This window comes from Tenrec ecaudatus, chromosome 5, assembly GCF_050624435.1.
Source record: "Tenrec ecaudatus isolate mTenEca1 chromosome 5, mTenEca1.hap1, whole genome shotgun sequence".
Classification (NCBI taxonomy): domain Eukaryota; kingdom Metazoa; phylum Chordata; class Mammalia; order Afrosoricida; family Tenrecidae; genus Tenrec; species Tenrec ecaudatus.
Window position 1 is genome coordinate 2,371,960 of NC_134534.1, and position 24,131 is coordinate 2,396,090.

Below are 24,131 nucleotides of genomic sequence, written 5' to 3' on the forward strand. Positions count from 1 at the left end.
CGGGTATTGAACCATCCGTCTGCTGCAGGAGGTATTGCCAAGCTGAACCTGTGGACCTGGGGGCTTGAGACCCCCAGAAGGGAACTTCCCGGAGTCGGGGGGCATGGTTCCTGGGGCCAGAGAGGGTGTCCTTTGAGAGGAGATGGCAGAGCCCAAGCGACCATTGAAGAGTGTGAAGTCGGGGCACCAGCCCAAACTGAGTGGGGGCCAGGGAAAAGGCCTGGGGTCCATCGCCGGGCAGGGCTGGTGGCTGTGGCAGTGCCCGGAGAGTGAGGCATGGTGGTGGCCTTGGGCAGTGAGGTGTCTGGGTAGGTGTACCACTTCCCTGATCCCTAAGTAGATTTCTGGACAGAGGAGTGTCCTCCCTATGGTGGAAAAGGCCATGTGAGAAGAGAGTGCCACCCCCCCCCCAGTCTTCAGATAATGCCTTCCTGCCAACTCTTCACTGTGAATGAGGTGGGGGGTTGTGTATTAGACCGCCATCTCTGTAGTCAGCTACTCAAATCACTGAGCTATCCTCCCCCCCCCCACCACCCCTCCTTCATCTGACACACCTTCCCCTCCACCCTCCTGGACAGCGGTCCCTCTGGCCTGTGGCCACCCTTCCGCCCCTCCCATCCAGTGCTCTTTCTTCCCGTGGAAGCCTTGCTTCCTTGCTGAGGGGGGTCGTCCTCTCCCCTCCCTCTGTAGGGAGGGGAGATTGTTGCCTTGCTGGCCCCTGTAAGGGTGCGTAGCGCGCCGTGTGCGCGTCCCTCTCATACCATGTGTCTCGCTGTCTCCCCATCCTGCCATCACGTGGTGACGTGGGTGTGCCGCAGCTGCTGCCTGCCGGCTGCCAGAGCTCTAGTGGCATCATGGGTTATGCCAACCGCTTGGTCTCGTGCTCAAGATCCCAGGAGGGTGCATGCTCTGGAAAGTCCCCAGGCAACACGGCGAGGGCTCGGTAGGCTGACTGCGCAGTCAGCCCCTGTAGGGTGCAGGGGCTGACGATGGCTGCCTCTGCTGGGGCGACGTGCTGATGATAGAAGGGGCCTCCGAAATGGCTTGGCCTGAAAGGAGGAATCAGGTTCTACGTGGCTGCCTGCTGTTCAGCCTAGGGTCACATGTTCTTCCAGAAGCCCCTGGTGCCGGCCCGCTTGGAGGGGCAGTGGACGCTGAGCCGGCAACCTTCTGCCAAGTGTATGTCCTCCCTACCCCCAGGGGGCCGGGACACTGCTAGGCACGCAGATGTCCCACTGAGGATGGGAGTCTAGACAGCAGGGGCTGCGCTGTTCTGGTCAGGTCCATCCCCGGTGGTTGCTGAGATAGTAGTAACCTCGGAGGAATTGTGAATGGATGGCTTGGCCCCTGGGGCCCCTTCAGATGTTCCTCAACTCAGTCCTTCAGTGCCAGACTGTTTACTCACAGTCACCTGGCCTCACCTCACATGTTCACACTGACCCTCAGTCACCGCCCGCCACCCCCACCCTCCCCACCCAGATCCGCCAGCAGCACCACGTTCCCACTAACGTCTGAAAGCCACAGCCGGCGCCTCCATCAGCTTGTTTCATGAGCCCGCTGTCCTGGGCAGAACCATGCACAGTGCCGAGGTACCAGCTGGGGCCTGCCAAGACACACATACCTGGCCCGGAAGACCGGCGGATTCCGCTCTGGCCTCACATTCCAGCAGGTGTTCCTCATGGCCCCTTGGAGAGCAAGAGGGTGCTGGCAGGGCTGTGTGGCCCTAGTGATAAATGTGCCACAGTTCCCTTCTCTACAGAACAGCGGGAGTGCATGTGGAGGGCCTGTGAGGGCAGGACACCGGTGTCACCTCTCAGACAGGTACAGCAACATGCCGGTCTTCCCCTCGAAGCCCACCTGCATGCCTGCACCGAGCACATAGGACAGACTACAAGCCTGTGTCCCAGCACTCCCTCAACACCACTGCCCCGTGGCCTCTGATGCTCCGGGGAGTGGCTGTACCTGCACACAGCAGGCTGTGGGGTCTCGTAGAGAAGGTGGTTGAGGGGGACTCAGCCAAGCATGGGCTCCCTGCATCCCTCCACTGCCACAGCAGGCCCCAGAGGGCAGTCGGGCTGGAGGGCACGGGATCCAGCCCAGCCCAGCCGTCTCCCTCCCCACATCTGTGGACAGCTCGGGGAGGTGATGGGCGAGAAGCGCTTCCAGCTGTCTGTGTGGAAGGATGGCAGGTCCCATGGCCGTCCGCTCAGCTTGGTGCATTTCACTCAAAAGCCGCAGAGGGAGACGGATCTGAGGGTTTGCCCTGTTCGAGGTAATACCAGCCTTCATGGGAAGATGCCCTTTGGGATCGTTATTCTTAGCTCCCTCCTGTGCAGAAGGTGCCTGGCTCCTAAGGAGCCCTGGTGCCAAGTCAGAATTGGCATGAGGGTTGTGAGTTTGTTTGTCTGCCTGGCTGTCTGTTTTGGGTGAGCTCCTCAAAGTGCCCTGGTGACAGACACAGTGGTCTTCTGAGCCGATAGGCACCAGGTTAGTGGTGGTAGCCCACTGCAGCTGGAGAAGGGGAGGCTGCCTGCGCCCATGAAGATGTCAGTCTCAGGATTCCAAGGGGGGAGGTTCCACTCCTGCCTGGAGGGTGGCCGTGAGTCAGAGCCGACATGACGCAGTGAGACTGGTTTTCGTGGGTTTTTTGAGTGGCCCAAACATGGGGACGGTCGTGAGGATGACTCAGGACCGGGCACTCTTTCCTTCTGTTGCTCACAGCGCCCTGTGAGTCAGCACCGACTCAGCGGCCCCTCCATTGGCAGCTGCAGCGATGGCCCAGGGGGAAAGCAGCCGTTCTTAGCCCCCAGCAGCTCTATAGAAGACAGGCACAGGCGGTCTGCGCCCTTACAGACTGGGGGAGTCAGTCCCGGGGGAGTCAGGAGAGACCCTGAAGCTTGCTCTTGTTCATAGAGTAACTCAGGCACAGGGAAGGCGGCGTGGTGGCGTCAGAACCGGACGTCCGTGGGGAAGATAAAGCCAAGTGTTCGATGAGACTAACATGCAAAGATGTGGAGCTGGGAAATCACAAAAGAGAAGTATGCTCCGCGTGCCTCGGACTGGAAGACGTGAAGGGGAAATTCAAGCCTCGCGTTGCAGTATTGGAAGATTTTTGTGGCAGAATGTTGAGCATGGCAGGAAGCATCAAAAGAAGGTGGGAGGAACACGGAGAGTCCTTGTCCCGAAAGCGAGCTGGTCAGCAGTCAGCCATTGCGGGTGGTAGAATGTGATCAAGAGCCGATGGCTGTGGAGGAAGAAGTCCAAGCTCCGCTGGCGGCATTACCTGAAAACAAGGCTCCACACGGGAGGCAGGCACTCGTTGATGTCAGGAAATTTGGAAGATAGCTAAGCAGACACCAGACAGGAAGAGATGGATATCTGTGCCCATTCCAAAGAAAGGTGTGTGAGTCTGGGCGCTTTAGAGAAACCAGTCCACAGAAACTCATGTGTAAGAGAGAGTTTTATATATAGGGTAAGTGCTGCCCAAGCCCACCAGTCCAACATTAGCCCATATGTCTGACACCAATCCACAAAGTCCTCCTCCATCTCACAAAACACACTCTATGACTCCGACTGCAGGAGGAAAGCCGAATCAGTGAATGTGTAAGCATCTCAGTGCTGGAAGGGGTGGTCTCCACACGGCTGCTCCAGCACCCAGGGCTGCATCGGGGTAAGTTCATGTGGCTTCTCCTCAGGAATGTCTTGTTGGAAGAGAGCCTTATCGGCCGAAGCAGAGAACTGGCCAAAGTAGCTGCACCCTGGTCTGACCATCACAAAGCAAGAGACCTGAGAAGTGGAAAGGCGAGGCTCACCGAGCCATTTATCCCTCCACCCTTCAATTAACCCCACACGTGTTTGTCGGCCAGGGTGGCACAATAAACTACCTCAAAAGGGGACCCAAGAGAATTCTCATGAATATCACATGCAGATCAGATTTTGCTGGAGAACCACCGAGAACTGCCGGAAATCCAAGCCTGCTTCAGAAGAGGACTAACCTGGACAAGGAGCATCCTTGCTGATGTTGTTCGATAGATCTTGGCTGAAAGCGTCCAACACCAGAAAGCTCTTGGCTTGTGTTTTATTGACTTTGCAAAGGCTTTCAACTGAGTGGACATCGGAACCAACTATGAGTCACCTGGAGAAGAATGGGCAATCCAGGGCACGTCACCGTGCTCCTGCAGAGCCTGTACCAGATCAAGAGATAATTGTGGGAACAGAACAAGGGACTGCTTCCCGGTTTAAAATCAGAAAAGGTGTACGTCAGGGTTGTGTCCTCTCACCAATCTTGTTCTCTCTGCGTGCTGAGCAGGTCGTCCGAGAAGCTGGACGAAGTGAAGAGGAGCGTGGCACCAGCATCGGAGGAAGGCCTAATGGCAGCCTGGAATACACAGATGGCACAGTCTCGTCTGCTGCTCGAGGTCCAGGATTGCAGCCTGTAGTACAAACTGCAACCCATGTTAAAGAAAACCGAAATCCTCAGAACTGGGCCAGCCAGTAACATCGTGATAAACGGGGCCAAGGTTGAAGTCGTCAAGGATTGTTGTCCTGCTTGATCCACAGTCAGGACTCACGGACCAGCTGTCCAGACACCAAGCGGCACAAATCTGCTGCACAGGGCCTCTTTAAGGGGTTGAAACATGGCGCTGCTGTTTTGAGGATGGAGGTGTGCCTGGCTCCAGCCGTGGTGCACTCAGCCCCTCGTGTGCCCATCAAAGGTGCGCACTGAACAAGGAAGACCGAAGGAGCCGATGCATTTGAGTGACGGGCAATGCCACGGACCGCCAGGAGGAGACACAAATCAGCCTTGGGGAAAGTACAGTCAGACTGCCCCTTAGGGGCCAAGGTGGGTGAGGCTGCGTGCGCACGGTTTGGACATGTCCTCCGGCACAGCAGTCCCCGGAGGAGGGCCGTCGGGGAGGTGGACCGGTGCAGTGGCTGGCTCTGTGGGCTCACACGGGGGACCGTGGTGGGCATGCCTCAGAGCTGGCCATCGCTCCCTTCTGCTGTAGGTCAGGTCGCTGTGAGTCAAAGCTGGCTCAGGCCCACCAGCATCACTGGGACTGTCAGGGACATGTCGAGCCGCTCGCCCACAAGGTCAGCAGTTCAAATCCACCAACTGCTCAGTGGGAGCAAGGTGAGGCTGTCTGCTCCCAGAAAGACTTACTGCCTGGGAAGCCCTGTATAGCGCTGCTATACGTCAGAATCGACTGTGGGACGGAGTGGAGCAAACAGTTAAGGCGCTCAGCTGCTGACCAAGAGGTTGGAGGACGGGGGTGGGGGGCGACACACCTTTGTTATCCCAGACAGAGGGCCACGAAAGCCTTTGAGTGAGTGGGCATGCTCATGGGTCAGACACAGGACAAAGAGCAGCCACGGCGGCCACAGAGGGAACCCCTCCTTACCTCCCTCCAGGTGATGGGATGTCCTTGCCCAGCGACAGCGGGATGGCCCTGTGAAGGGCGCAGTCCTCCCGGCTCACAGTGGCGGCGTCCCTATAGAAGCGCAGGGCCCTTCGCAGAGCTAAGGAGAGAGGGCTGCTCAGTCAGTACACCTCCTGCCCCTCTGCCTGGCGTCGTGTGGATGCTGCCGGTGCACCCAAGCCCGCATGGGGTTCCCCCCCTTCAAACCAGTCGGTGCCACAGCTGACGGCCCACGGGGAAGGATTCTCACACTGACAGAGAATCTGGAGCGAGAGCCAGTCCGTCCCCTCTGGGCACTGACAGTGGGCCAAGCAGGCCGCAGCCCCAGCGTCTGCTTGGGCGAGCCAGGAATGGCTACATACTGTCCCCTTGCTGGAGCTGGAAGCCCACACCAGGGTGTGGCTCAGCACAGTGGGCCTCCTGGACACACTGTCTCCCCTCCTCCTCAGGCACCATCCCCCCTACATCTGTGGTCTCCCTACCCCCCTTTCCGCAAGTGAGAGTGGGGGAGGCTTTTAGACTTAGCTGTGAGCAACTTCACAGTCTCCCAGCCCCGGAATGTCCCATCAAGCCCCCGGGGCTCGCAGAGGTGGGTTTGCTGGGAGCCAGGTCAGAGCCTCATGGTGCTCACCCCTCTCTGCTCCCCTCGGAGCAGATGTAGCCCCTCTTTGTGGGAGCTCCCCACTCCCCAGGCTTTGCTGCCCTGGGAGATGCTGACGGCCGCCAGCCTGAGGCCCTGGGCATGGGGTCTGATCGGAAGCACGGCAGGCAGGCGGAAGGGGCTGACGCTGTTTGCTTTTCTTGGTGTAGGTGCCGTAAAGCCCCCGGGCTGCCGTCCCCCGGCCGCTGCATTTGCCCTGTCGGTGAGGAAACCACTGTGTGGATGCCTGCACGACTGGACTAACAGGTGAGCCCCGCCCTTGTTGACCGTCCACAGGCCCAGGGTGCCCAAAGTGTGTGTGGGGGGGTGCAGCTGGTCCCGGGATGGGTAGCCCAGCCAGGGGCACCCTATCACTTGTGCCTGCATCAAATTCCGTTTTCATGCATATTCACGCCCTCTCTGCCTGCCTGCAAGTATCCTGTGGAGGGCCAGATCAGGGAGGGAGAGCCCTGTGCAGTAGGGAGGGCCCAGCAGGAGCGGGGTAGAGGTGGGATCTGAGAAGCAGGGGTGTCAGAACGTGCCCCCTCAGACCCTGGAGATAGGTACTGGGCCCAGTGGAACACTGGCACCCTGAGAAGCTCACCAGGGTGGACCTGGCAGTGCACAGGAGTCCGAGCTCCCTGGTACTGGGGCCCCACTGTGCAGTGTCTCGGTCCCGGCCAACTGCTGGTCCTGGGACACTCACCCTGCTCACATGCCCCTCCTGTTGTGCCTGGCCCAGCAACCCCGAGACTTCCAGTAACTCAGACGTCCCGAGAGTGTTGCTCCCCTGCCCAGGACACCAGCCCCAGCTCCCCGAGTGGGGACAGCACTGACCCGTTGCTTCAGCAGGTGGACCCACAGGCCCACACTCTGGGCTCCTGACCTCCAAGCTGAGGGGTGAGAGGCCGTGGTGGTGTGCCGTGTCTGGATGCAGGCCCTTAGCCTCCGTGAAGAAGCGGCCGGCCTGGGGAAGGCCCCTTCTCACCCACCTCCCGCTCTCAGGAGCCTGGCTGACACAGGCCACCGCGTGGTCGTGGGGAGCCCCTCTCCTGGTCACAGTGACAAGAAAAGCTGTTGGGCAGCCAGGAAAAGTCCACCATGCAGGCTCCCACCTGGGCCTGCAAGCTTCCTGATTGCAGCCCAAACCCAGGCCCCAGCCCACAGCCTCCGAGTTATTGCCCCCCACGGCGGCCCTGCGGGGGGCTTGCTGAGATAGTGGATCTTAAGGGGCAGGCCCATGTGGGTTTTGGCATTGAGCAGGTCACCCACCTCTCCAAGAGGGAGGGAGAGGAACACAATGCCCACAATGCAGCCACATTTCCTCCCTGCACCAGTATCCTGGGTGGGGTCCCTCTGCTTCCCGCACCATGACCCATAGTCCTGGTCGTGCCTGTTCAGCGACCCCCGGCACTGTAGCCCTCATACCCTCCAGTGTCCAACCAGCCCCACGGGACCCCTCTGACTTCAGCCACCCCCGCTCCTGTCTCGCAGGTCACCCGCTCGCTCGATGGGGATTAACGGCGGACCCCCTGTGCGTGTCACCCTCCCACCTCTCTGCAGCAAGAAAGAGAACTTTAGCACCTCTTCAGTAATCATGATGAAACTGGTATTAACTGAATGGCAATTATGGATTTTTAACTCTAACGCACAGTAAACCAGCCAGCCACATGCGTGAGACCCAACCCAAACCCACTCCGTGTTGCCACACGCCTGCAACGTTTGGGCAGGTGGAGAGACCCGCTCGTCCAGAGAGGATTCCACGCGTGCCCTCGCCTGCCGCCTGGGGAATACCATCGGAGCAGGGAGAGAAGCCGTCTTAATTTATCCACACAGATAGACCGTAGTCTTATTTATATAGGTAGAGTAAAGATAGATAGATAAATTGATATATATATATATACACACACACACATTTATTTTCCTGGCGGTGATGAGAATGGCCCCACAGAATGCCGACCCAGAATCTATGCAAGTTCAGGAGCTGCCGGCGCCCCTGCCCGACCTGCAGAAGGCTGCTGGCAAGGAGGCTGAGCCCCGCGACGAGACAGGCAGTGACGGCTCCATTGACCGCATCCCCGTGCGCCTCTGGGTGATGCACGGTGCCGTGATGTTCGGCCGCGAGTTCTGCTACGCCATGGAGACAGCCCTGGTCACGCCCATCCTGCTGCAGATCGGTGAGGGCCCGCCCCGCCCTTCCCTCCCTGCCAGACCCTGCTCACCCAGCTGGCCACTGCCCTGGTGACCTCGCTCTGCTTCTCTCCCTCCTCCACCTCCCTCCCCTCTCCCCTCTCTTTCTCTCTCTCTCTCTCTCAAGCTGGGGTGGGGGCTTAGATCATAGCTGGGGGTTGGAGGGGTGACCCAGCCTTTAGCAGAGTGGTTATTGAGTGAACAGGACAGGCCGACCCACGTGGAGTGGTGTGTTGTTTCAGCACACAGTGGGTGGCCGTGGCAACATCATGCAGGGTGGCACGGGCATTGAGCACAGAGCAGGACTGGTTCGAAGGCTGGAACGTGGGTCTGGACACGTGTCTGGTGGGGGTGCCAGGCCACGTACGCTCCCCTGGGATCACACTCCTTGCTGGCAGAGCCACCCCGGGCCCCAGAGTAGCACTGACCCTCTGGAGGATTCCAGGGCCCCCCCCCCCCTCTGTGGACCCAGTGCTGCCCTTCAGTCCTGAGGAGCAGCTGACAGGGTCTTAGTAGGGCGCTTCATCTGCTGTCCCACCAGGGCACCTCCAGGACAGACCCGCGAGCCCACACTCCCTGGTGGAGTCAGAAGGTGCTGCCAGTCTGAGTGTTTTCTGGAAGCGTGGCTTCCATCCGTGCGGTCCCGAGGCCCCCAGTCCCCGGTCATCCAGCGGTGGGAGGTGTTCTGCCCCTCACTTGGCCATGGCCTGGGACTATACAGGGACTATACACGGCACTGCTCAGCACCGCTGCCCACCCCTGGCAGGTGTCCCTATGGGAAGCCCCGCATCTCCTAGTGGCCCATCGTCACCCCTGCTGGCCTGCGACACGTGTGTCCACTGCACAGTGCCCTTGAGTCACAGGGTCCAAACAGTGACACCCATGGGGGCCAGGTTTATGTTCTAACCCAGCTGGGTTGCTGTCTCTCTGCACACAAGTCAGGCGGCAAGAGATGGCCGAGAGCCGGGCCCCCGAGCCTGGCTCTATGGGATCCACAAATAAAGTGTCTTCCTGGCAGTCCTGGGAGCCAGGAAGCCAAACCCTTGAAGCATGTCATCCGGGGGAGCTGTGGCAGCCGCTCCGTGGTGAGCTCTCACCGTTCCTGGAGCACCCTGCTTGTGGGAACGTTGGGCACTGCCCAGCTCCTGATACGGCAGGTGGCACGTCACATTCTCCTGTCTGATAGCAGGTCCCACGTTGGTTACTGACTGTTTCCTTTTTGGCTCTAAATGTTCTTTGTGGGAAATAAGACTCAAGGACCCTAACTGCCTCCCCACAAAACAAAACAAACCTGCGGTTGTTTTGATTCTTACTGGGAGAGAGCTCTCTGCTGGCCTTCAGAGATGGTGGTTCTCTGTCTCTCTCTCCCCTGGAGCTGCTGATGAGTTTGAACCGCTGCCTCTGCCATCAGCAGCTCAGTGTTTACCTAGCAACCCTCACCAGTACCCAAGCCACTCCCAGTAGAATGGTCAACAGGCCCAGCCACTTGTCCCCAGATTTCTGAGCTGAGACAGAGACAGCCCAGCACTCTGCCTCTGCGGAGGGTCAGTCCCTGGTGGTGCAGTGTCTGCCCACTGGACTGCCAGCTACAAGGTCTACAGTTTGAAACCACTGGCCACTCCATGGGAGAGACAGGGCTTTCTACTCCGCAGTCTGGAAAGCCCGCAGGGGCAGTTCTACCCTGTCTTTGAGGGTCTCTGTGAGGCAGCAGGGCAGCAAGCTTGATTAGGTTTGGTGGGCAGCGGCTGGTCCCGGCACACAGGGCCTGTGGTCTCTCAGGAGAGCCGGCCTGGCCAGGTCTGCTGTGTCCCTGCTTTGTGGTGCCAGCCCACCACTCTAGCGCTGCTCAGGGAGGAAGCCACGGGGCAGCTTGGCTGAGCCGGGTCCCCACCAGCGCCGTCTGAGCGGCAGTGGTCAGGGCGTCAGCTCCCTCGGTAGCTGCGTGGCCTTGCCAAGGCCAGGTGGGCTTAGACCCCTTCCCTTGGGCTTTGTTCAGGCCGTGCTGCTGGGCTACGGGCCATTCCTGGGGCTGGTGAGCTGGCCAGGCCTTGTTGGGACCTGGATCTGTGATTCCCGAACACCACTTCCGGGGATCCTCTACCCTTTGGTGGTTCCGGCAGCACCAGGGCTCTGTGTCCTGGTTTGAGCTTGTCTGTGCTGAGGTGGTTTGACACCGTGAAATGCCCAGCCTGGCCCCAAAGACGAGGGGGGCCAGGGTGAGCCTGTGGCCCCAGTCACTTCCTGCCGGCTGCCCAGCACCCCCATAAAGTCCTGAAGTGGCTTCTGCAGAGCCAGGCAGGCACAGTGGTGACCCCAGGTGGTGCAGACAAAACGGGGTCTGAGAGCCTTGAGAGCTGTCTGCCAGAGGGAGGACCTGGGGCTTTGTTCACACGGGCTTTTCCCTAGGGAAGAGGAGGCCCGCCCCCCCCTTCCTGTGCATTGTTCTCCTGGGGGTGCAGGAAGTTGTACTTGAGAGACAGGAAGGCTCTAGAAAAGACAAAAAGGCATTTCTCACCCAAAGCTGGGCTAATGAATGGACAAGGTCGGTTTGCCTGGGGGAATCTCTAGTACGAGGGGCTAACCTGCAGGCCTGTGCAGGCTGGCGTCCACCCCTATGGAAAAGCCTCGGCCCATCCCCATCCACGTCTCGCAAGCCAGGGAGCCCCGCCTGGGTTCACAATCGTACATCTGTGCGGACCAGGCCTGCCTGCCGGCAGTTGTATGTTCCCAGGGAACTCACCATCTTGACCTTCCCCAACCCCACCCCCACCCCTGATGTGCCAGGGCCTGACATGCAGTGGAAAGGTCACCCTGCAGACCGGCCAGCCCTGGAGAGCTGGTCCTGTGGCCTGCCCTTCCTGCTGGGTCACTTAGCCACCAGACGGGGCCTACATGCATGCGCCCCTGCACAGCACCTGCCCAAGTGGACAGAATATGCCATCACCCCTCACCTGACGGCAGCCCCGATAGGTACCCTCTGGGCATCAATCGGAGTGGAACTGGGGTCTTGGAGTTCCTCCACAGTGACCAGGACAGGAGGCAGCTCCTGCAGAGCATCCTCTGGCTGCCTGTGGGCTCGAATCCCAGCTGGCCATCAGCACTCTAGGACGGGGCTGCTGAGACTGCAGCCTCCCTGGGACAGACCGCCTCCCCTTTCTCCTCCAGAGCAGCAGCGGGTGTGAGCCACTGACCTTGCAGCCGGCAGCCAGGTGCTTTCCACACGGCCCCCAGGGCTCTGTTAGAATAGCTCACGCCATTGAGTCGGGGCCAACTCACATGGAGCTGAGCTGCCGCTGGGTTTCACCGGCCAACCCGGGATCTCTCTGCTTATCTGGCTGTAGGCGGACAGACAAGGAGGACTCGGGGGGGGGGGGCTCTGGGTGCTGTGTGCTTTCTGTGTGTGGCCCACCCATGCCTGGGTGAGACGTCTCAGCACTAGGGCCTAGAGTAGCCTTCGCGCGTGAAGAGGGCGGTGTGGGAGGCAGTCCATGGGGCAGGCCCCCATGAGCAGCATGGACTGAGGAGGCCTGGGGCCAGTTGTCCACTCTAGGCAGAGACTTCACTTCCTGCCCCAAGCTCTCATTGGACATGTACATTCTCCCCGCCCTCAGAAGGTGGCCGGTGGCGCTAGGGTCATGGAGCAGTCCCAACAGAGGTGGCCCATTTCCCCCGCTGCTGGCCAGGGATGAGGGGCCGGGCCGTGTGGGCCTGAGGGCTGGGACCTGGTGTTGCGGGGGACGGCCTGGGTGGGACAGAGTGGGAGTCTGTCCTGGTACCCATTGGCAGGCATCCCTGTGAGCTGGGCCAAGGCCGTGTGGAGGGAGGTGTGGTTGGTTGGTGTGAAGGGCTGATGCTTAAGGTCTCTGGCAGTCAGTGGAGACACAGTCTTGGTGACAGCGAGCCCCTCCCCTGCCCAAGCCAGGAGCCAGTGCCCCGCTAAGCTCACCGTATACCCTATGGGTCCCAGGGGACCCTGGGCTCCTACAGGTACGCTTAACTCTGCTGGGTGGTGGGGTGTCCCTTTGTCCGGAAATGCTCCCCACCTGTCCCTCCCCCCAGTACCACAGCGGCCCCTGTTTGGGTTGATGGCCTGTGTCCGGGTCTTCCCAGCCTTCATGGAGACACAGTCCGAGGGATGGGGTGACTGGTCAGCCTCATGAGAGGCTGGACTCGCATTGCAGGGGGCAGCTTGCAGGTGAGGGGAAGCATTTGGATGATTCCCAGGCAGGCTGCTGAGAGGGTGGGGACGTGACTGCCGCCAGCCAGGCACACACAGGGCTGGGAGCACTGGGGGTGGGGGTGGGGGGGTGGGACACTGAGGGAAGTAAAGGACCTGTGGCAGGAGGAGGGGATGGGAGAAGAGATGCCCCCCACCCCAGCACCAACACCTGATGGCTGCACCCTGTCCCCCAGCGCAGGGTCTCCACCATCCACCCCTCTGCTTTGTCTATGTCGGGGAAAGCCAAGGCACAGTGAGGTATGAGACCCCAGTGAGGGGCTGGTGGGCACAGCGCTGGGTAGGCCACTGCAGAGCTATGGGGTGCCACGGGTGGTAGACACAGGCTGGAAGACCGTGAAGCACCCCGAGCACAGCTGCAGGAGAGCTCTTGTCCCCGGCCCAGCTGGAGGTGTTCGGAGCTGCCCCATCCACAGGCCTAAGCATGTCTACAGGGTTGCCAGCCAGCGGACAGTTCCCAAGGTGTGGCCAGTGTGTCGCCCGGTTCCCTCAGGGGTCACTCCGTGATCCCGGGTTCCCACGGACTAAGCTGTCAGCGGGGCAGCACAGCATCCTCTATCAGCGTGGCCAGCATGTCGCCTGGCTACCTCGGGGGTCACTCCGGGATCCCGGGTTCCCACCGGCCAGTTCCCACGGGCTGAACCGACAGCCCGTGCTATTGGTGTGGGAGGCTTTGTCTGTGAGAGAAAGATCGTGAGTTCCTGTTCCCACCAGCTCTTTGTTAAATGGCCCCCACCCTCTGGGCTCCCCCACATGGGCTCGGTGCGCTGAATAGAGCCGCCCACGTGCCAGCGTCTGCGCAGGCGTGACCTCGGCCCAGCCCTTGGTGACACAGCCGGGGCTTCCTGCAAGTAGCCGACTTCCTGGTCCCACCATTGTTGTCCGTGGGACCTGGAAAAAACAACAGTTATTTACTACGCATCGGGTCAGCTTGTTGACGGCTGTGTTGGGAACTGCCAGGCCCGGGAGGATGAGGGGGCGTCCCAGTGTGGCTCTGAGCCTCTGCAGAGAGACCGTGGGAGCCCGCAGCAGGCACCCACTGCCCCGGGTCCCTGTCAGCTGTGACCCCGCCCCCTAGAACAGAGGGCTTGTCTTCCTGAGTGGGCTCAGACTGTGGGGGAGAGGGAGGCAGTTTAGCCCTGGCTGCCCACCCGCCTGACTGACTACACGCTGCAGATGTGCAGCTATCACCAATGCACCAGTGCCAGACTGTGCCCCCAACCTGTCCTCAATGTGCCCCCCAGTGGCACTCTTAAAAAGACCCCTGCACAAGCTCACCTGGGGCAGTCAGCAGCAGGCAACCCCAGCTCAGAGTGTGGGGCCGGGGCCTGGTGGCAGCTGCCAGCCCCCACTTGATAGCCAAGCGTCTGTGACCTGACCTCTCTCGAGTGCTGCAGAGGGTGGTGGGCCCTGTGAACCTTAGGACACTGTCACACATGTCTCCCCATCATCAGGCCTGCAACTGCTATTGGCCAACCTCTGTCCGAGAGCCAGACTTGAGACCAGTTGGCCACCTGGGCCCACAGCCCCCTGCCCAGCTTACCAGGGCCTCTCTGCTGCCCGGCCAGTGGGCCGGCTCCTCAATCCACAGTCCCAGCCACCACTGATGGTGCTGGCTTGTTGGGCTGTCGCTGACCACACCTTCTGTCCACAGTCCCCGTCCACAGCTCAGGCCAGCACGGCTGACTGCCCATAGGCTTAGCCAGTGTGCTGAACCCTCTGTCTACAGCTCCCTGTCCACAGACTGAAGCCAGCATGTGGGCCATCTGCCCACGCCCTCCTGTCCCCAGACACTTGTCACATGCTGGCTCCATCCCTTGAGTGTGGCTTTGCTGACATATGACCTGCTCTCGGAGTCGGCACTGCCTACTGCAGTCCCGTGCGGTGACCACCCAGGGCCTGTGGACAGAACCTGGTGGGAAGGGGCCTGTTCAGGCAGAGAAGTGTTCTCCGTGGAGGACACGGCACGGATTGGTGGCGTGGGGCTGATGAGGGTCCCCTGGGGGAGAGGTAGGGGAGGCACCAGCAGCCAAGGCCTGCCTGGCGGGGTGGGTCAGGGGTCAAGGGTCAGGATCCCCCAGCCAACACCTGGTGCCAAGCCAGGGCTGGAGCAGAAAGTGCTGGGAGGTTGGCCTGTGGGGGCTAGGCCGGGACAGTGCCCCTGAGCTGCTACCAGCCTGGCCGTGGTTTTGTCTCGGCAACAGCGATCACCTGCTGTGTCCTGCAGGCTGGGAGTGGGGGCCAGGGGTCTTGTGTCTCTGGAGATTCTGGTCTTAGCACCAGTGTAGCCAGGGCTCAGGAGCCCCCCAGCACTGGAGTTTGAAGGGGGAGGTTGGGGAGGTGCACGTGCCAATGTCAGCGCCAGGGCTGGTCTGCGTTGGGGGTGGCTGGGGCTCAAGATAGTGATGGGGCTTACAGGTGTGTGGTTATGGCGTGTGTGTGTGCACCCGTGTTCCCGGCATGTACTATGTATATCTGGAGTGTGTGTTCCCTGGGTGTGTCACACGTGTCTGTGTGCCCCAGGCCTCCCGGAGCAATACTACAGCCTGACCTGGTTCCTGAGCCCCATCCTCGGCCTCATTTTCACACCCCTCATCGGCTCGGCCAGTGACCGCTGCACGCTGAGCTGGGGCCGCCGCCGGCCCTTCATCTTGGCCCTGTGCATTGGTGTCCTCTTCGGCGTGGCCCTCTTCCTCAACGGCTCGGCCATAGGTGAGTACCGCCCACCCGCCCCAGTCTCGGGCCTTGTGAGAACAACAAGGGAACCCTTCCCCAAGGGCGCCTCCTGTTGTGCTCCATCCACCCCACGCCTCAATGGCCCCATGTCCTGTCTCTGGCACTGATGAAGCCAGAGCAGCTCTGGCCCCGGCCCGGCACGAGCCTGCCGTGTTCACCCTCTATGCTGTAGCTGGGAAAGTGCCCCTCGGCCAGGGAGACTGGGCAGCCTCAGAGAGGCGGAGGCCAGCCTGGCTCCCCAGGAGCAGTTTGGGAGTTGCAGGGGGTGAGCAGGGACCCCTAGCCTGTGTGCTGCACCTCAGTGCAGTGGTCCTGGGCTGGGCTGGCTGCAGACTTCCCCAGGGGAGGGTCCCTGACCACCTTGGGGACAGCACTGTACCCTGCATGCAGGACCCAGCGAGGTGGCCTGGGCTCTGCCACACAGCTTGTGTCCACACATGCCCTCCTGCCCTCCCTGAGCTGTGCCCCACTGTGGGCTGGCCACGCCCCATGCATACATCCAGGGGTGGCCAGCGTCCCTCATGGACCCTTGCTGAGCAGTGTACTGTAGCCCTCGTCCCCTGGCTGCACCAGAGAACTGCCTCCTCCACCTGTGTCCACTGGAGACAAGGGGAGACTTTGTCAGGTTGTGGTCTCAGCGGTCCCTCTGCTGACTGTTGTTGAGGGCTCACTGGGTTCAGACCCACAGCCCCTGCCCACAGCACCCTGAGCCAGGCAGGTGAGCCAGGTACACAGGCACTGCGGTGCTGACCCTCAGACCTGCTGGACGGCACATCTGTAGCCTGCAAAGTGTCAGGTGACAGTGCCTCAGAAGCAAGTCCCTGACCTTGGCTGGGCACCAGGGTGTCCAGCTGACACGCCTCTGAGCAGCTGGCCATCAAGGTAACTTCTGCTGAGAGGAACGGGGCTGACGGTGGGCTAAGCAGGGGCAGACCAGCTATAAGCCAGGCTGCAGGACCCTCAGGAGCTAGTGCTGCTCACTCCACAGGAGCACACAGAGCCACGTTCTCTTGTGGGCTGCCCTTGGGAGCAGAGGACCAGCAGGTGCCAAGTCAGTGGGCAGATGTGTGGCCACAGCCCCGCAGAGCCCCCTGTAGCAGAGGCATCTTGGAGGAGGCTGGGGAGCAGAACAGGCTAGGCCCAGCGTCTCCCTGCGCTGGGCTGCAGAGGGAGCCTCTGTCTCCCTGGGGCCTCACTTGCTTCAAACACTGAGCCCACCTTCCCTTTGCCCTGCCAGGTCTGGCCCTTGGTGACATCCCCAGCCGGCAGTCCATCGGCATCGTCCTTACAGTCCTGGGGGTGGTGGTCCTGGACTTCAGTGCAGACGCCACGGAAGGGCCCATCCGCGCCTACCTGCTGGATGTGGTGGACAGTGAGGAGCAGGACATGGCCCTCAACATCCACGCCTTCTCTGCTGGTGAGACCTGTCCCTTGTGCGGCACAGTGCTCGCCAAGGCCGTGAGGAGGGACATTGGAGCCATAGCATCCGGGGGCTGGAAGGTGACCCTGGTGCCCCCACCCACCATCGTAGAGCTGGGCGTGGCCCCCTGTGCACGTCCACCAGGAGGGTGGTGCTCTGCACGTGTGGGCACAATGTCGAGGGCAGAGGGATGTGCCAGTGGCCTCCTCCCACGCCTGCGCCCCGCCCCCACTCGTCCTCCTCTCTCCTGGCACCGCAGGCCTCGGGGGCGCCATCGGCTACGTGCTGGGCGGCCTGGACTGGACGCAGACCTTCCTGGGTGCCTGGTTCCGGACCCAGAACCAGGTGCTGTTCTTCTTCGCGGCCATTGTCTTCTCGGCCTCGGTGGGCCTGCACCTCTTCAGCATCGAGGAAGGGCAGTACAGCCCCCAGCAGGAGCGCAGCCTCGAGGAGGCCGCAGCCCTGCCACCCCGCCCCGGCCCCTCGGACAGCGGCCGTGGCGGTGGCGGCATGCTCTTCCCGGACGAGGTGCAGTCAGAGCACGAGCTGGCCCTGGACTACCTCGAAGTGGACATCGTGCGCAGCAAGAGCGACTCCGTGCTGCATGTCCCTGACTCCACGCTGGAGGTGGAGTCGGAGCTGCTCTTCCTGCAGGACATCGAGCCCTCCATCTTCCGCGACACCTCCGTCCCCGGCACGCCACATGGCACCAGCACCAGCCAGGAGCTCGCCCAGGCCAGGCCGTCCCGCCTGCCCTCCTTGCTCAGAGACGGCCCCCAGGAGGACACTGTGCTGCTCGGGCCCTGCGCCAACGAGGCCAAGGTCCCCAACGGCAGCGGCTCCCCACTGAGGGACGGCTTCGGCAGCTACGCCCCTATCGACCTGAAGCCCTCGACTGCACCTGGCTCCATGCGACGGCGGCGGCATGTGTTCCGCCGGCAGGCCTCCAGCACCTTTTCCTACTTCGGCAAAGTCGGCTCCCACCGCTACCGCTTCCGGCGGGCCAATGCGGTGGTGCTCATCAAGTCCTCCCGCAGCATGAATGACCTCTACGACCTGCAGCAGCGGCAGCGGCAGCGGGGCCGGCACCGCCACCAGAGCGGGGCCACCACGTCCAGCGGGGACACGGAGAGCGAGGAGGGCGAGGGCGAGACCACCGTGCGGCTGCTCTGGCTGTCCATGCTGAAGATGCCTGCCGAGCTCACACGCCTGTGCCTCTGCCACCTGCTCACCTGGTTCTCCGTCATCGCGGCGGCCGTCTTCTACACCGACTTCATGGGCCAGGTCATCTTCGAGGGGGACCCCAAGGTGAGCGTGGGCCTGGGGACGACGGCCAGTGTACCTTTGCTGGCACAGCCGAGGCCATCGGCCCCTCGAGTCTGAGGTGGGGCTCAGCGATCTGCTGTCATGGGGTCATTCGGTCTGTAGTGAGGTGTCATTTCAGGTACCCTCGCAAGTGCCGGGCTCTCCCCCAACCTTGGCGGCTTCCAGTATCTATTTGCCTCCCTCGTGGCTGGGCTCAGCGGGCGGTTCTTTCGTTCCTGTTGTGGGTGCCACATCCCTCCAGATATTGACGGACAGGGCTCATTTATGGCTGGGCTCAGCAGGGTGGACCTTGTCCTCCCTGGGTGGCATTAGTCACCACTGCTGGAACCAACTCATCCAGACCGTGGTGATTTCCCAGACTGGGTTCACTGGGGCGGTTCTTGTGCTCATGAGGGTGTTGCCTGGCTCACACACAGGTGGTCTTTGAGGGGCCTTGCCTGGGTCTTCGGGCCTCGCCTCACAGGATCTGGTCTGAGCAGCTCTGCAGGATGTAGGGCTCCCAGATGGCACAGACCCCTTTGAAAGGATTTACGCCAGGCATAGATGCAGGCTGGTGGGTGGGGGGGGGGCGGGGCGTTCCTCAGCAGAGCGGTCAGCATGTCTTCTAAGACAACAGCTTGGCCCTCTTAGAAACCGAAAAGCCCCACGTGCCCCAGCCCCCCTGAAGCCCCGTCTGTGTTTCTGGAGTAGGCGCCCTCGAACTCGACTTCCCTGCAAGCCTACAACGATGGTGTGAAGATGGGCTGCTGGGGGCTGGTCATTTATGCTGCTACTGGGGCTATTTGCTCAGGTGAGTGCCCCAGTGGGGACAGCCACGTGGAAGCTGGGCCTGGGCGAGCGGGCCTCCAGGCGGTGGGAGAGGTGTGCCAGGGCCGTGCTCACCAGCTTCCCCTGGCTGCCCCTCAGCTCTGCTACAGAAGTACCTGGACAACTACGACCTGAGCATCAGAGTCATCTACGTGCTGGGGACGCTGGGCTTCTCCATGGGCACCGCCGTGATGGCCATGTTCGCCAATGTCTACGTGGCCATGATCATGATCAGCACCATGGGCATCGTCTCCATGAGCATCTCCTACTGCCCCTACGCCCTGCTGGGCCAGTACCACGAGATCAAGCAGGTGTGTTGGCGGGCCAGTTGGGGAATAGCATAAAAATGGAGCAAATGTGCAGATAATGCAAAATGGAGTAGTACAGGAGGGAGCAGGTGTGCGGGGTGGAGTAGTACAGAGGGAGCAGGTGTACGGGGTGGAGTAGTACGGAGGGAGCAGGTGTGCGGGGTGGAGTAGTACAGAGGGAGCAGGTGTGCGGGGTGGAGTAGTTCAGAGGGAGCAGGTGTGCGGGGTGTAGTAGTACAGAGGGAGCAGGTGTGCGGGGTGGAGTAGTACAGGAGGGAGCAGGTGTGCGGGGTGGAGTAGTACAGAGGGTGCAGGTGTGCGGGGTGGAGTAGTACGGAGGGAGCAGGTGTGCGGGGTGGAGTAGTACGGAGGGAGTAGGTGTGCGAGGTGGAGTAGTACGGAGGGAGCATGTGTGCGGGGTGGAGTAGTACAGAGGGTGCAGGTGTGCGAGGTGGCGTAGTACAGGAGGGAGCAGGTGTGCGGGGTGGAGTAGTACGGAGGGAGCAGGTGTGCGGGGTGGAGTAGTACGGAGGGAGCAGGTGTGCGGGGTGGAGTAGTACGGAGGGAGCAGGTGTGCGGGGTGGAGTAGTACGGAGGGAGCAGGTTTGCGGGGTGGAGTAGTACAGGAGGGAGCAGGTGTGCAGGGTGGAGTAGTGCAGAGGGAGCAGGTGTGCGGGGTGGAGTAGTACAGAGGGAGCAGGTGTGCCGGGTGGAGTAGTGCAGAGGGAGCAGGTGTGCGGGGTGGGGTAGTACAGAGGGTGCAGGTGTGCGAGGTGGAGTAGTGCAGAAGGAGCTGGTGTGCGGGGTGGAGTAGTACAGGAGGGAGCAGGTGTGCGGGGTGGAGTAGTGCAGAGGGAGCAGGTGTGCGGGGTGTAGTAGTACAGAGGGAGCAGGTGTGCGGGGTGGAGTAGTACGGAGAGAGCAAGTGTGCGGGGTGGAGTAGTACAGGAGGGAGCAGGTGTGCGGGGTGGAGTAGTGCAGAGGGAGCAGTTGTGCGGGGTGGAGTAGTACAGAGGGAGCAGTTGTGCGGGGTGTAGTACAGAGGGAGCAGGTGTGCGGGGTGGAGTAGTAGAGGAGGGAGCAGGTGTGCGGGATGGAGTAGTACAGGAGGGAGCAGGTATGCTGCGTTGGCTCTACTTAGCTGCACCAATAGGCATGCCAGGTTGGCAGGTGCGAGGGTGGGCTCGGGTGGAGTTGTGATAGAACCAGGAAGCTGAGCCTTGGTTGACCTCAGGCAGGAGTGCATGGTCCCAGGAGGGCACTCTGGCCACCATGGGTCTCAATCTGTCAAGGTCACAGGAAAATGAAGTTGAGTTTACACAATTTCCCATAAACATACCGATTATTAACCCCCACCATAAACATACCGATCATTAACCTCCACCCCCCTTAATTTAACCAAGCTCTGAAACTGCCTGGCTTATGCCTGCCCTGTTCAGGGCACTCCCTGTCTGTGCTGCTTCATGCCTCACGAGGGGCTGGGAGGGTGTCAGGTGGGACCCACTGCCTGCTCCCCAAGGGTGTGGTGCCTTGCTGTGCCCACCCCACTGCTGGCACAGTGACCCCTCTCACCTGGATCTCTGGCCATCTGGGATTCTGTGATGGCCTGCTTCCGTCCTGGCCCATCCCCCACTGGCACACACTCACTTCTGACTCGGCACCCCTGCAGAGCAGCTTGGAACTGCCCCTGCAGGCTCCGAGGCCTCCTGGCTCTCCCACAGCCTTAACTGCTGGCCTTCCTGTGAGCAGCCCCTTTGCGCTCCTTCCCTGCGCTGAAGCATGTCTCTTCTGGACTCCAGGGTCAAGGCTGCCCACGCCCACCCCAGAGTTGCTCCCCTCCCTGCTGAGAGAGAAGGGCTTGGCTCAGAGCTGAGTTTCTTAGTGTTGCCAGGGCAGGCAGGCCCGGGAGTTACTGCCCACCGAGCATGGGACGACGGGCCCAGTGGAGGCTGCTGCCAGCAAGCTGTGGCTCTGGAGGGTGAATCCACACACCTGTGCAGCGCTGGGTTCACGGTCACACCCCCCACCCTCCAGGCTAGGGGCGCACTCAGGGTTTCCTGGGGCACCCCAGCAGTGGCCCGATACCAGGTTCAGTATGGCTGCCCCGTGGTCTGTCCATCTGACCTGGCGCTCCTGTTCGTCTTGAGACGGTGGCGCGTGCCCGCGGAGTGAGGCGGCCTGGGTTCTTCGCTGCTGTATTTGCTCTGACCACTCATCAGTGAGGTGTCACAGAGACAGCAGTTGGGGGTCTCCTTCCACGGTGGCTGGGGACACGGTTCACCTCTGTGCCATGTGGGGCCTGCAGACGTCCTGAGCCTGACCTCCCTTGTGGGCCAGCGACCAGGCCCTGTGGATCCTGCCCCTGGAACAGCTGGCCCCATGTGCTCCTTCTTGACCTTCTCTCCAGGACCCATGGGAAGCCGAGTGCTGCCTAGTTCCATGGGCTGGCTGCTGCGTCACCGCGGCCCCACTCCTGCCCTCAATGCTGGGCAGGGCACGCCTCAGGGGGAGTTTCTGGGGTGCGGCGTCCCCCGCCTGCTTACACCACACCCTCTTCTCTTGCAGTACGTCCACCACAGCCCCGGGAACTCAAAGCGAGGGTTTGGCATCGACTGCGCCATCCTGTCCTGCCAGGTGTATATCTCCCAGATCCTGGTGGCCTCGGCCCTTGGGGGCGTGGTGGACGCTGTGGGCACCGTCCGAGTCATCCCCGTGGTGGCCTCCGTTGGCTCCTTCCTAGGCTTCCTGGCGGCCACGTTCCTGGTCATCTACCCCGATACGGCCCAGGAGGGGCAGGAAGGGCTGACGACTCAGACGGCCAGCAATGACCCTGCCAAGCCCACTGTCCTGAAGCTCTCTCGGAAGGGGGCCCCCCAAGGACCAGTGGAGACCGAATCCATGGTCTGATGGCTCCCTGCACACATTCCGGGGGGCAGTGGGCAGGTGCCGAGGCCGCTGAGGGGACAACTCCGTGCGCAGGGCAGGCAGGCGCCCAGGTGCAGTGGCCGCGCATAGTTGTAGGGTAGGGTAGGCTCGCTCCAGTAGGCAAAAATGCCTCCCTAAGCCCCCCCCCCCCCCCGACCCACCCAACAATTAAAAACAAAATCATTTGAAATATTTTTTAAATTGAAAAAGACCTTTTAATTTCAGCTCCGGCCTTGTACCCTGCAGGCGTGTGATTCTGCATGTTTTTAAGGGCAGGTTAGGTTGGCATTGCAGACAGTAAGCAACTCGGGGGAGAGGACGCCTGCGCATTCCCCATGACAGTGCCAACCCAGAAAGCCCCACTCCCTCCACCACACCCCAAAGACAGGCCTGGCCAAGGATACCGCTGTGACACGCGGGTGGGCCGGCAGACAAGGCCCGCCCTCCTCCCTGGCAGGCTGGCCGCTCTTGCCACAACCTTGACACATGCCCCATTGGAGGGGCTTTTTCTCTGCGGTTATTTGTGGGGAAAGAATGTTTGTTTTTCCTCTGATGGTTTGATGCGCTCTTGAAGCGAACAGGGACATGGGCCAGACACCAAAGTTAGGGCAGGAAGAGGCCAGGAAAGAGTGATGCCAACAGACTGGCCCCCCTCTGTACCCACTCCCTGGATCCGGGAAGAGACCCTGGTCGCCTGCCATCTGTAATCAGGGGAACCTGGTTGGACGGACGGACCGCACGCCACTAAGGCCTACCTCAGGGTGGGGACAGCTGCCCAGGCTCTCCCGCAACAGGGAGCAGGCAAAGACATTCCCCTGGCGCTGCCCTGGCGTGAGTGTCCTGCCCCTGGTCCATGTGGGGCCCACCTGGACTTGGCAGGGGCACTGGCGCCACCTGCTGCTGCCACGTGGAACTGTCTACAAGCCTGTTCGGAGCAGGGATGCTCCCCCAATCGGCGCCAGCACATCCTGCCGCTGCTGCCAGTCGCTGTTTTTTACACCAGTGCTGAGTGCATGAGGATCATGCTGCAATACGACCATCCTAAAGCAAATATATATATATATATTTCAAGATGAAACAAAGCCGTTTTTAAATAAATTACTTGAATGGTCTGTGTCTCTGACTGAGCCCAGTTGGGGCGGGACTGGGGCTGAGGTTCTGCCCTTGCCCGAGGAGATGGCTGGGTCAGGGGTCAACCATCAGATCCCCCCTCCCCACCAGCCTGAGCAGGAGGGGGCACTGCAGTGTGCCCTCAGTGCATACCTGTGTGCGAAACTGTGCGTGCATGAGTGTGCATGTTGGCGGGCAGGGCCATGGCCCCCTGGTTTGGTGCTTCTTGGTTGGCCAGGCGGGCAGGGGTGGAGGAACATGCCCGGCAGGGCCTCTGCTGGCCAAGTGCCCTGAAGTATAAATAGCCCTGCTACCAAATAGGGCAGTGTCTGCCTGCCTTGGTGCATCCCCAGAGAAAGCCAGCCAAGCCCAGAACCTTCTAGAGCTGTGTGTCTGCTGGATGCACTCCACGCTGCATGGGGTGTCAGCCGGCAGGAGGGCAGGGGACCAGCTTCTGTACTGGTGGCCACAGTGGCCACTCAACAGACTCCATGGGGAGGTACAGGGCCCTATCCCAGGCAGGCCACAGCATCTAGGGGGCCGGACCCAGGGCCTCTGGGAATGGGTACAGGGGGAAGGAGCCACCAGGGCCCGGGGCCAGCACCCGGGGTGCCCAGCTGGTGAGCTGAGCTGATCACGCAGATTGTGTAAACATGCCTATTGGAGGTAGTGGCCACAGAAAGGCACCCATGATCCAGGCCTGGGGGGCAGGCAGAGGGGGTGGCTGTACCTACAGCCCGGAGGATTCCACCAAAGGCTTCCGTGTCTGGGGCCTGTTCAAAGCAGCTAGTAGGTCAAACCAGCCACCGCCGCCCTGCCTGAGCCCCTGGACACCTGCCCCTGCGCTGGGGACTTGGTGAGCCAGAGCTCAACACAGGGTGAGGAGCCGGGTGACCGGGTGGCAGCTCGCCGCACTTCCTCACGAGGTGGCCGAGCTGCACGGCGTCTGTCCGTCCGTTCACTCAGAGCCCCCGTGGCACGTCAGATTCCCTCTGGAGTACACATGCAGTGC

General features: G+C 61.3%; 1 protein-coding gene across 1 annotated transcript in view; it reads left to right on the top strand.

Annotated features, from left to right (window-relative positions):
* SLC45A4 (solute carrier family 45 member 4) overlaps positions 1–22,163 on the top strand; it is a 45,500-nt gene extending 23,337 nt beyond the window's left edge. Inside the window, exons 2-9 of the mRNA XM_075549210.1 lie at positions 6,231–6,327; positions 7,555–8,237; positions 15,011–15,199; positions 16,461–16,640; positions 16,903–17,951; positions 18,660–18,759; positions 18,876–19,087; positions 21,650–22,163. Of these exons, the coding sequence (XP_075405325.1) occupies positions 7,994–8,237; positions 15,011–15,199; positions 16,461–16,640; positions 16,903–17,951; positions 18,660–18,759; positions 18,876–19,087; positions 21,650–21,991 (2,316 nt within the window). The 5' untranslated portion in view covers positions 6,231–6,327; positions 7,555–7,993 and the 3' untranslated portion in view covers positions 21,992–22,163. The remainder of the gene's footprint in view (positions 1–6,230; positions 6,328–7,554; positions 8,238–15,010; positions 15,200–16,460; positions 16,641–16,902; positions 17,952–18,659; positions 18,760–18,875; positions 19,088–21,649) is intronic.
* The last annotated feature ends 1,968 nt before the right edge of the window (positions 22,164–24,131 follow it).